Source organism: Phascolarctos cinereus, unplaced genomic scaffold (genome assembly GCF_003287225.1).
Source record: "Phascolarctos cinereus isolate Bilbo 61053 unplaced genomic scaffold, phaCin_HiC Scaffold_4;HRSCAF=312, whole genome shotgun sequence".
Lineage (NCBI taxonomy): Eukaryota > Metazoa > Chordata > Mammalia > Diprotodontia > Phascolarctidae > Phascolarctos > Phascolarctos cinereus.
In genome coordinates, this window is record NW_027555847.1 from 223,177,069 (window position 1) to 223,190,508 (window position 13,440).

Below are 13,440 nucleotides of genomic sequence, written 5' to 3' on the forward strand. Positions count from 1 at the left end.
AGATACGTACACACATATGAATAAGAGCACATGTGCACACATATACGCAAACATAGGACACCAATACATATGTGCATATATATACCCAGATTCACACAAACATACACATGCACATATACACACCTATTCCTATACCACCATGCTCTACCTTTCCATCCCTGCTGAAATTCTGCGTACTAGAGATGTTTAAAAATGTTTTCATTTGAAAACTCAAAATCATTCCCCACCTGTACAGAAGGTATCATGGTACAAAAAGAATGATAAATTTGGAATCAGAGAACCTGTCAGATTCTACTTCTGACATTCACTATGTATGTGACCTTGGGCAAGTCATTGCTTACTCCCTGGGCTTAGGTTTCCTTATTTGTAAAACAAACAAACAATCAAATAAATAAATAAATAAATAGATGAATAGATAAATAAATAAATAAATGAAATTGAAAGGGCACTGGACTAGATGACCTCTATGGTCTCTTCAAACCCTAGAGTTAGGACCCTACACCCTGGGTTCAAATCCCTGTTGATATCCCTATATTTGCTTTTTCACCTTTAGCAAATCACTTTCTCTTTGGGCCTCAGTTTCCTTATCTATAAATTGGATGACATCTCTGAAACTGTGGACTTGGAGAACTATCATATACCTGAGCATTTGGCCCACAATTAGGCCCCAACCAGCTAGACCCTTGCTCCAGCCCTGTCAAGATAAAAAACAATCTATGAATGGAGACCATTCAGATTCATGGAGCTTAGTTTCCATCATGCTTTCAATATTTATTTGTTCATTTATCTCATATTTATGCCCTGACCTACTTCTGAAAGTAATGACATGATTTTATTATTTTAAAAAATTATAACTAAAGCAAGTAATAAAGTTCTAATTATATCAATGCATACTATAATGTGTATGGATATACTATATAGTTTCTAGGTGGTGCTGTGAATAGAGGGCTGGGCCTGGAGTCAGGAAGACCTGATCCAGTCTCAGATACTTCCTAGTTATATGATCCTGGACAAATTGCTTAACCTATCTCTTCCTCAGTTTCCTCAACTATAAAATGGAGATAATAATAGCAACTACCTTGTAGGATTTTTATAAGGATAAAATGAGATAATATTTGTAAAGTCCTTAGTGCCGAGCACATAGTTAGTGCTTAATAAATATTTGTTTGCTTTCCCCAGTGTAACTCTGAAATGAGGTTGTGATTCCTTAAAAGGAAAATGCTTTCTAAAAGCCAATCATTTTTGCTGCTTTTCTCAGAAGGTAACACCCAAGTCCAGGGCTTGGATTTACTTGTAAATGTATATAGCCAAACATTTATAAAGCTACCATTAGATCTGCTTATAGGCCTTACTCCATACTTGTATAAGCTTATAAAGCACTAACAAAGAACAGGGAAATGCTTTCACATACACAAAGCAACATCAATAATGTGCCATCTTTAAATGCAGAGAGAGAAGTAGACAGACAAAGAAGGAGAGAGGGAGGAAAAGTGAGAGAGAGACAGAGAGAGAAAGAGAGACAGAGACAGAGAGAAACAGAGAGAGAGAGAGAGAGAGAGAGAGAGAGAGAGAGAGAGAGAGAGAGAAAGAGAGAGAGAAAGAGAGAACTGGCGTAGTCAATTCAAGTACTAGCATAGTCAATAGGCAGTCATTACAATCCACTTCTTTTCAATCAATCAATAACTCAGTAAGAACTTATGTTCCAATTTTGTGTCAAGCACCATTGCTATGCTCTGGATCCCTCCCTCTCTCCGCATAAAAGTCTTTGCCCTTAAGGAGCTTGCATTCTATTAGGGTAAACAACAAGCATACATTAATAAGTACTTTTTTCAAAATTAAAATATTTTATAATTTTGTGACCCTGGGCAAGTCACTTAAGGTTCTTAGTGTCCTAGGCAACTCCCTAAGACTTTAAGTTACAGAACAATCACAGATTTCAATCGATAAAATTCAATTGATTCAAATTCTTCAGCAGGAGTTTCACCAATGAAATCACAGGTCTGAACCAATGATAGATAGACAGACAGATAGATAGATAGATAGATAGATAGATAGATAGATAGATAGATAGATAGATAGATAGATAGATAAAAAGACTTCCAGCTTTTTTAAAAGAAGAGATGATTCCCATTAGCTACTGGTTGCTCAGATACTTTGTGGGTTATCTGCAGGTAGCTTCCAGTCCTACTGTTAGCTTCACTCCCAACCAATGGATTCCTAAGATGCCTCTTTCCAATGTTCAGCTAGAGTGTACTCAGAAAATGCAAACGTATTTTAGTGTTAATCTGAATAAAGCATATGTAGAAAGGCAAGTTTGTGGGGAAAAATATCTTTTTAAAATAGTTTAATAGCCTTATATCCATAAATACAAGTAGGATAGAAAAGTGTGAAGAGTGTGGGGTGTGGAGTCAATAGACTTGGTTTCTAATCCTATCTCTGATACTTACTAACTATATGAATGTGGACAAGTCATTAGCTTTTTTGTGTTCCATGCAAACTCTTTGAGACTTATCTGTTCAGTTGTTTTGACACCTTGAAGGGAAGGGAAGGGAAGGGAAGGGAAGGGAAGGGAAGGGAAGGGAAGGAAGGGAAGGGAAGGGAAGGGAAGGAAGGGAAGGGAAGGGAAGGGAAGGGAAGGGAAGGGAAGGGAAGGGAAGGGAAGGGAAGGGAAGGGAAGGGAAGGGAAGGGAAGGGAAGGGAAGGGAAGGGAAGGAAATGAGCCTTTATATAGTGCCTGCTATGTGCTAGGCACTATGCTAAGTGCTTTACAAATATTATCTCATTTGATCTTCACAACAATGTTAGGAGACAGATACTGTTTTCATACTCATGTTGCAGTTGAGGAAACTGAGACAAGCATGGGTTAAGTGACTTGTTCAGTGTCATGCAGCTAGTAAATACCTGGGGCAGGTTTTGAACTCTAGTCTTCTTAGCTTCAGGTCCAGTGCTCTGTCTACTGTGCCTCCCAGCTGCCTCTAGTTACATGCTTATCTGCATGTAACTTTGGAATACTGCTACTCAAGGACTTTACCCTTTCACCCTAATTCTCAGTCACCTGCCTCCGGGGGGTCTTAAGATTTCATGAAAATGAATAAATAGTACTTTAAAAAAAAGCAATGGACCCATAAGTATGTTATATATTTATTACCAATTTTCAAATTATTGGACTGTACTAGAATATACTTCAGTCACTAAAACTGTTGAAAATAATTGCTCTTAGATTTCAGTATCATTCACTTTACCTGGAAGCTGGGTGAGATTACTTTTTTTTCCTTATGCACTATTTGTATACAACACGTATAATAATATTATTGGCATCAGTTTATCACTGATTCTTCTTTGTATCTTTCTCAGTACCTAATATAGTGCCTTGCGCGTAGTAGGCAGTTAATAAATGTTTATTGAATTAATGAATAAATTTTAAATGGGGAATCATTTGAGCCACTGCTCTCCTCTATTGGCACAGATAATCCAGAATTAGTTGTATGTGATCAGAAATGTGGTTTCTTTCTTTCCATAGGATTACACTTTTTTTACACTTGATAGCAAATATTGTTTAAAAAATAACTTCAATATTCTTTCCTCCATACGCAGGAGTCCCAGTCCCTAATCTCGAATGGTATAAGGACTCTGTTCCCATCAGCAAGCTCCAGAATTCTCGTTATAAATTGCTAGTGAGTGGAGGTCTACGAATCCAGAAGCTGCATCCCAATGACTCTGGTATCTTTCAGTGCTTTGCAAGAAATGAAGGTGGGGAAATAGAGACACACACCTACCTGGATGTAACTAGTAAGTATGGAATGTCAGGAACACCAAATAGTAGTGATGCACCCTTTTAGACTCATGTCAGTTTAGTATGTGACAGCTAAACATCCATATACTCATTATAGCTTTGGAGGAGATGGAAAAGATACACTTGTTACATAAATTTAGATTGACATTATCTACTCTGCAGCTTTCCAGCACTGACCACACTCTATTTATATGAATAGGTTTTTAAAAGGAAAGGGGAAAAAAACCCCTCAAAACCTCAATGTCTTGCTAGAAAGAAATGAAAGATTAATAATGAATAAATAGCTGTCTTATTCTTTGTCTCTTGATCTTCTTTCCCTCTTTTATATCCATCTCCTAGTTTAGTTTTATTGAACAATTATAGTTCTTTTGTGAATTTCTTTTACGATCATATTAACTGAAATGCCTTGGTACATTTTCTTTGAAAAAAAAATAGAAGCATAAGGGTTTATCTTTAGTTCTCCTAATATTAAAATTTCTCTTCTAAAATGAGGTGGAACTTGGTAATTATTGCATGATACCTTTTGCTCTTGCCCCATGAAACAAAATGCTTGGCTGATTACGTCCTCAGACAGAATTCTTTTTTTTCTTCAGTCATTTCAGGCATGTCTGACTCTTCATGACCCCATTTGGGGTTTTCTTGGCAAAGATAGTGGAGTGGTTTGGCATTTCCTTCTCCAGCTCATTTTATAGATGAGGAAAATGAGCCAAAGAGTGTTGTGACTTGCCTAGGGTCACACAGCTAGTAAGTGTCTGAAGTCAAATTTGAACTCAGGTCCTCCTGACTCCAGGCCTGGCACTTTATCCACTGTGCCATCCAACTGCAAGGAAAGTTAAAAAATACTTAAAGCTGTGAGTTTCAGGGCTATGTCTTTCAGACAAAGCAGAATAAGTATTACCTCCCATTAAATTGTGATTTTCTTGAAGGCAGGGACTGTCTTTTGCCTCTTTTTTATATCTCCAGTGCTTAGCACAGTGCCTGGCACATAGTAGGCACTTTATAAAGTTTTATTGACCAACTGATTATGGTAGATTTTGGCAAGCTAAAGGTCGCCAAGATGACCAGAGGTCAGTTTTTTAAACTGCCGTTTGAAAGAGGAGATACTGATATAAGTATACCTAGATTTAAGCTGTAGATAGATTCTTAGAAACTTGGGTTACAGACTGAATCTTGGCAAGTGAACTCATTTAAATTGAGGTTTATGAGACTTATAACCTGTATGACCTTGGACAAAGCACTTAACTTTCCTGAGCCTCAGTTTCTTAATCTGTAAAATAAAGGCATTAAACTGGATGACCTCTGAGGTCCCTTCTACCTCTAGGCCTATGAACCTATGAACTGCCTTAAATCCTTTTATAAGATAGTAATCTGTCATAAGCAAATAGTGACTTCCTAATTTACTTTTTTCCCTAAATTCAGATGTTTTGCACGTTGAATTTTCTTAAAGCAAGGCATACCAATTGTGAAGAAAAATATATTCAGCACAAAGAAATGCTATATCTGATAGCTGACATTTCTATCTTCCTCATAATAGCTCACATTTACATAGAACTCTACAATTTACAAAATGTTTTCCACACCACTTATGGAGTAGGTAATGATCACATTATCCTTTTATAAATGAAGAAAATGAGGTTTCAGGAGCTTAAAAGACAAGCCCTGGGAGACCTTTCTTCTTCCTCCTCCTTTTCCTCCACTTAGACTCCTCTTTCCATTGCATCATGCTGCTTCACAGGCTACCTTACGGCAATAAAAGTAAAGTGGAATTTGAAGGAGGAAATAAAAACTTCTCAGGAAAAGTCTTAAAATAAGTATAACATTTCTTCCGTTTATCCAACATGGCTTGAGAATGGAATGGTACAATTTCTGTAATATTTTCTTTAACCGAGAGTTACTGTCCATACCACATTTCCTTTGCCTCCCATATAATGTCTATAACAAACTAAGATTTACCTGTAGATCTTGGACCTTGCCATTACCATCTCTTCAGCTATTTTCTGCCCATGCACTCAATGACACTGCCCCAATCCTACCCTTGGCTTCCATTCCTACTGGGAAAGGAAGCGAGAGTGAGTAGCAACAACCTCATAGTTTACTTCCACTCAAGTATTTGATTTAGTGGAGAGAAGACTCAACCTAGAGGCAGGAAGACTCCTAGGTTCAAATCCAGACACTTGTGACTCCAGACAAAAGTCCCTTAACCTCTCTGGATCTCAGTTCCTCTTTTGTAAAAGGAAGGGATTAAACTAGATGGGATCTAAGATCCCATCCAACTCGAAAGCTATGATCCTATGATCCTACTGTAAATTCCATTCTTCCTTAACTCCTCCTTCAATATTACTCTTTTCCCACCAACCCCTGGACTCCAGTGATCTCAAGATACATGAATAAAAATAGTACTTCACCGCCCCCCAAAAAAGAAAACTTGTAGATTTTTTCTAAGATATCTAAATGGTCAATTTTCAAATCACTATACTATTAAAAAAATAGCCATAACATTCACTAAGACTTTGTCGAATATAACCATCCTTAGATGATACAAAAAGTATAGAAGTTCCCGCAGTGCTTCGGGATCTTTACCATGAACACAGATCCTTATTGCCTCTCATTTAGACAACTGCGATAGCCTCCTAATCGGTCTTTCTGCCTCCAGTCTCTCTTATCTTTAATCCGTTTTCCACGCAGCTGCTAAATTGATATTCCTAAAGCACGGGTCCAATCACGTCATTCTTTACCTCCAGAGGCTCCAGTACCTACCAGATTTTATTGTTCAGTCATGCCCAACTCCTCATGATGCCATTTGGAGTTTTCTTGGCAAAGATACAGGAGTAGTTTGCCATTTCCTCCTCCAGCTTATTTTACAGAGGAGGAAACTGAGGCAAACAGAGTTGAGTGACTTGCCCAGGGTCACACAGCTAGTAAGCATCTGAGGCCAGATTTGAACTTAGGAAGATGAGTCCTCTTGACTCCAGTCTCAGTGCTCTATCCACCTAGCTGTCCAGATGCCTCTAAAATAAACACAAATTCCTCTGTCTTGCATTTAAATCCCTCCACTCTAGTCTAGAAGCTTGTCAACATTTCCAAGTTTATTCTACATTACTGTCCTTCACACACTCCACATTCCAATGGAACTGGCCTGCCTACAGTGAGGAAAAATGCTCTTAATACTAAGGAATTTATTTTATATCCAGTATATCACAATTATATCTGACATTTCACCTCCCATCTCCATTCATTTGCATAGATTGTCTTAGTTGACTGGAATGTATTCCCTTCTCCACTTTGTACAATTCCTAACTTCCTTCAAAGTTCATCTCATATAAGAGGCCTTTCCTGATCCCCCCAGTTGCTACTGTCTTCCCCAATCCAAAATTACTTTCTTTATAGTTTATATTTATTTATCTCCAATGGGAAGAATACTGGGTCTGGAGCCAGAAGATCTGTTTTCAAATCCTGCCTCTGATGCTTACTACATGTGTGACTTTGAGCGAGTCCCTTTGCCTCGAAGGTGTTCAGTTTTCTCATCTATGAAATGATGGAGTTGAACCGGCTGGCCTCAGAGGACCCTTCTAGTTCTAGATCTATCGATGACTGTAATTCTGTGTTGTTCCTTTCCAAGAGAATATGAGCTTCTCGAGGGCATTATCTTTATATTCCCAGAGTGTAGCACAGTGCCTGGCAGACAACAGGCATGTAATAAATGCTTGGTGAGAAAATGAATGTAGTTATGATGTGTTTAGGGAAAGGCAAAGCCTCTGGATGATGAGGTCCCCAGGAGCTCTCATGAGTGGGTGATATGGCCTCTTTAACAAAACATATAACCACACAGAAGATATCAGGTTAAAATCCATCCAGTAAATAGAATGCCTGTCACTGAGATTGTAGCATGCAACTGGTTGGGCAGCCAGTAATTTAGTTTATCAGCACATTTGTCATTGGTAAGCAGTGCAAATAGAGAATAAGCTAATCTCAGAATTGAATAGGAGGAAAGTTGACTGGATGGTATTTGGGAAACTGCAGTATTTCCAACAATCCCAGCTATCTAATACAAAACCCATATCTTCTATGCCAGCATTTTTTATAATGTTTTATGGCTTTAAATCATGGAATACCACAGTCCCTGAAGAATCAGGCTTACAAATGATCAAAAAGGCAATGAAGAGAAATCCACGGTGGTTGTAAATAGCTGCTGCAGCTTCCCAAGGTTGGCTTCTGTGTAAGAAGTAAAAATATTAGAGCATAATGCTATGAGTAGAGAAGGTATGGGAGTTCGACTGAATTTGTAATAGACCTGTGACATCTTTCAAAAAGTTACTTTTTGTTTAAATCTCCTTCTTCAAGTCATTTGTCATATTTCTGTTTCTTAAAAAACTATGCTTCGTACTTCAATGGGTCTTTGATCTCCTTGTTGTGGGTATACCTTCCAATGGTATAGATTACAATGCATCTATACCTTTTTATCTTGTGCTATTCCTGTCCATGTTCTCCTATACATCTTCCATAAAGCAGAAGGTCTTTCAACATTCCATGGATACCAGCGTCAGACTTGGTATTGCTGTGTGAGCAGCCCCCTCCTTGCCTGATCATCCATTTCCTGGTTGATGATGTTTGTACCACACTTCTGCATGAATTACCTTTGTTAATATTGGACTGCAGCCTACTTGCATTGACCTACCTCCACTAGGTCTTTGGGTCACCTGCAGTTTTGAGTCTTTGGAGCTTGTGGGAGTCCATGACTCTTAGTAGCATAGCATCACTGGAATGTGAAGAGGGTGGGAAGGAAAGCTTATATTAGGCAAAAAATTACCTTCTGATAACTCCTACCCATACTTCCTACTTCTGTCCCCTGAGACTAAGAAAAACAACTCTGGCCTCTTCCATATCACAACCCTCCACGTGTGTGAAATAATAGGAACAATTAAAAATAATTGCTAGCATTTCTATAGTGCTTTAAGCTTGCAAAGGGGTTCACCTATATGGTCTAATTTCATCTTCACAACAACCCTATGAGGTAGCAGCTATTATTTTCTTCATTTTATAGATGAGAAAAATGAAGATGAGAAAGATTAAATGAGTTGCCTAGGGTCCAACACTGAGTAAAGTAAGATTTGAACTCAGGTCTTATTGACCAAGTCCAGCTTTCTATCCACTGGACCAGCTAGCTATTATTATAAGAATATCTGAAAAGGATTCTATATAAATGACAGGTTTATATAGAGGAAAGAGCTGATTTATGAATCAGGAGTCTTAGGGTCTAATCTCTGTTCTTCTATTAAGCTTGCCAAGTGATCTTGAGTCAAGCCTCTTTAGACCTTAGTTTCTCCATCTATAAAATCAAGAGTAGATGATGGTCTCTCCTACCTCTGATATTTTATGAATCTCATTTGCTCAAGGGTCACATTTACTTTTAAAAGTAAACTTTTAAGTCTCTTTAGCTTTTTAAGAAGATGAAAGCAACTTGTTCAATTTATCTAAATAAAAATTTTCCTTTTTCTCTTTTACATTTATTTTAAATTATTCTTATATATCCTGTGATGTCTCATTTACATATCTATGAGTACCATGAGGTTTTATTTTCACTTAAGCAATAAATAAAGTCAAGCAGTTCCTTGGAGATTATCCTAGGATAATCAAAGGTTACAGTTGCTTCTGCAAAGTTTTCTTTTCTTTTTTTTTTAATGCTTGTACCTATTTCTTGGATTCATTCTATAAAAATTGATGTGAAATACTCCAAGTTGGTAGCTTGAATATCTCTAAAGGAGGTTCCCTGATTTCACTTTCGTTTTCAGATATCGCCCCAACTTTTACTCAGCGTCCAGTGGATACCACTGTTACAGATGGAATGACAGCAGTGCTCACCTGTGAAGTTTCAGGAGCTCCAAAACCTGCTATCACATGGAGAAGAGGTATGTGTTTGTATTTGTGCTGTGGTTTGAGACTAGACCCTATCGAGATATAACCATTCCACGTAAATATGGTCATCCTAGATTGTAAACCTCTTAGGAAACGGGCTGTCCTCTTCACTGACCCTCTTTCTGCTTTATCTAAACACCTCATAGCTTGGATAAGGAGGCTTTTAATGAACTGTTAATGGATGTTGATCTTGGGCAATCTACTCTTACCTTGGAGTTCTTTTTAACCATTTTTGGGGGGTGGAAGTGTGGATGAGGGTACTGGTGGTGTGGGAATGGGTCTGGCTGTGATTTCATCAGTATAGAGAAACCAAGTGGTGGAAACTTGCTCTTCTAATAACACATCAGACACTCCTCTCTAACTTAGAGTCATAGAGGGCCTGGGAAACTGACATGTTAAGTGACTTGCCCAGGATCACAGAACTCACATGTGAAATGGATAGGATTTTAACCCAGGCCTTCCTGATTTGGAAGCCCATTTTCTACCTGCTGAGCCATGCTGTATCTTCATAAAAGAAAGAAAAAGGAAAAGAAAACTAGGTACTTCATATAAGACCCCTACCAGCAACAATGTTCTATGATTCTATGAAGTCAGGGGAATTCTTTTTTCTTCTTACACTTTTAAATTTTAGTTATATGTATGTGTATGTTTATAGATACAAATAGAGAAAGGAAAAATATACATAATACATAGACATATATACAAAAGTGGAGAAAAAGAGGGAGATATATTTATTAATTTGTTTAGTCACATCTATTTACTAATTCTTTCGTTTTTTAAATTTATTGGTGGGGAAAGGAGGAGAAGGAGAGAAAGAAAGAGGGAGAGGCACTGTGCGATAGCGGATAGGGGGCTGACCTTGGAGTCAGAAAGACCTGGATTCAGGTCATACAACCCTGTAATGTCTGCAGAAGTCTCTTAACCTCCCAGTCCCCCAAACAATTCTCTAAGACTGTAAGTTACAGAGAAGTTGCAAATCTGTATCAATAGAGTTTATGAAAGCAGGGTTCCCTATCATAATGAAATCACAGACACAGATGTCCCACCATAAATATTTCTTTCCCATGTGAGTATATGTGGGTAAAAGAGAGACAGATGGTGAATACATCTCTACTGTAAGATTATGTTGATCCTTATTAGTGTCAGTTTTGTTAAATCTGGTCTTCAGTGTAAACATTGTTGTGATAAAGTAAGGCCTACATTATGCACTTATCAACTAATATAATTTTGAATGTAAAACTGTTTGTTGATCACATCTTATGTACTCAATGAATTACTTGTACTTGGTCGATAAATCTTTTTTGATTGATTCATTGATTTGCTTACTATAGAAAGTGCTCAGTAAATACTTGTTAAATTGAATGAATGAATATGGATTAACTAATAATGTCTGTATGAGCATAACTTAGACGCTTATGGCAGATGCATTAATTCTTTCAAACTCCACTTTCAGAGGGACAACCATTTGGAAACTGTAGCTCAGTGGCTAGTATTATGGAAAGTGGAGACAGGGTTTAATCTTGATAAGCCTTAATGAGACTTACAGGGAACCTAGGATTCCTGACTTTTTAATTTGTATATTGTAAAGGGAAGACAGACATTCTTTTGGTTCTTTACTGACTAATATTTGTTGAGTCATTCAATGTTTACTGAGCACCCAATGTAACTACTGCATTTAGGAAGAGCATTTGAGGTCATCTATTAATTTCTTAAATTGAGTTTTTAGTGGCTGGAAAGAGTTACTAAAGCTTCTAAAAGTGTGTCTAACTTACTTTTTAAAATGGGAGATACTGACTTAGTTAACTTAAATATACCCTGGAGCAGACTAGCAAGCATTCACCAAATCTAGATATCTTTTCAGCTTGAAAAGATCTCTTTCAGAGACATGATGGCTCTATGAATTTTGTTACAATAAATGTTACTATATTTTAGAAGTGTAGTAGCTGACTTATTCTCATTTCTTTTCTCTGTCATTTTTCAGGGAAGCAGATTTTGGCCAGTGGCTCTGTTCAGATTCCTAGATTTATCCTTCTTGAGTCTGGAGGCCTGCAGATAACCCCAGTCTTTCTCCAGGATGCTGGCAACTACACCTGCTATGCAGTCAACTCTGAAGGATCTCTAAATGCGTTTGCCATGCTGACTGTGTGGAGTATGGATAGCACTTTATGTGAAATCTTCCATTAATCACAGCTTAATCAGGGTGTCATTTTTACTTAGGAAATATTATTGTGCCCTTGGCCTTTCTCATTTGATCAAAAGAAAATAGTTATTTTTACAACTAATTGACTAAAATATATTGAGTAATTACTTTAATTTTTCAGGTTCTGAAAAATACAATACACACACACACACATACACATACACACACACACACACACAAATTTAATGAAACAACTATGGAGAAGGAATATTATTCATACTGTCACACCAAGACACAAAATTGACATGTTGGTTAATCTTAGAGCAGTAGTCACCAAAGAAAACTAAATTAAGAATTAAAATACTTGAAAAAATTCTTCATTATGTGACTAATTATCAAGTAAGATACTTTTGGAATATAGCAAAATAATGAAGCTGTTATTATTTCTTGATTCTAAGCCAAAAAAACCAGCTCCCTGTAATTATTATAAGAGCACTCATCTCCAGCTCTTGCCTGTCCTTGTTGTCTCTTCTGAAACTCAAAATAATTTTAATTCTACAAGAGGAAGGGTGTATAACCCAAAACTCTTCCATTCTGTAGACTAGGTATTTTGTACATAGTATCTATACTTTATTCTGGCCTATAGTCCAAGCACATATACTCTAGAAATTCCTTTTTTAATAGGAAACAGAAGACAAATCACCTCACAATATTATTTATAGAAATAGCTATACTGTTTAATTTGCATGAACAGAATACTGGATTCAAGTCAGAGAACCTGGATCCCACATCTGTCTAAGGCATATTACCTGGCTTACCTTAGGCAAATTACTTAACCTCTTGTAGCCTCAGCTTTCTCATCTGTAAAATAAGGAGGTTGTACTACATGATCACTGAGGTCCCTTTCAGCTCCTTACATGATTCTATAAATATTTTTTAAACTCTAATCCATTTCTTTAAAAAGCTGAATTGTGGTTTATTTCACACTGGTTTAACTTACTTTGTGACTTATTTAAGGGGTCACTTTAAAAAAAATAGTCCATTACATTTTGTATGAAGCTTGTTTGACTGCTACTCTCCTTTTCCATTTTAAAAATAATGTGTAAGTATACGGTAAAATAAACTCTCTCAAAATCAAATTCTAACTTACTCCCTGGGACCTCCCTACTGCTTAATTGGCCTATTCTTCATACTAATAGAGCCAGTCTTCCTTCTCTTTGATAGCTGTTCCACATATTCTTCTCTAACCCACATTCTATTTCTTATGAAAGTTAAGTTGTGGAGGCAGTATGACACATTGGCTAAAGAGTTGACTTGGGTTCAAACCCCGCCTCTTCCTCTGACAATTATTGTCTGCGGTATCCTGAGCAAGTCACTTAACCCCTTAACAACAACAACAAAAAGTTAAAGCTGAGACCATGAAGTTGGAATTCTCATAAACAATTGATCAGGAGATTTACTGGAACTATTCATCTTTCTTTGTGAAATTTAGCCTTGCGCTCATCTCAAAAATTTGTGTTGTATTTCCAAATATACTTTACATGATGAGCAAATAGGTGTTATGGGTGTCCTCCTATAGAAAATACATTACAAA

The 13,440-nt window shown here is 37.1% G+C and overlaps 1 protein-coding gene across 1 annotated transcript in view; it reads left to right on the forward strand.

Annotated features, from left to right (window-relative positions):
• The window catches only part of SDK1 (sidekick cell adhesion molecule 1), a 1,163,851-nt gene that overhangs the window by 813,267 nt on the left and 337,144 nt on the right, over positions 1 to 13,440 (forward strand). Inside the window, 3 exon segments of the mRNA XM_078152930.1 lie at positions 3,595 to 3,789; positions 9,583 to 9,699; positions 11,688 to 11,855. Coding sequence (XP_078009056.1) covers positions 3,595 to 3,789; positions 9,583 to 9,699; positions 11,688 to 11,855 — 480 coding nt within the window.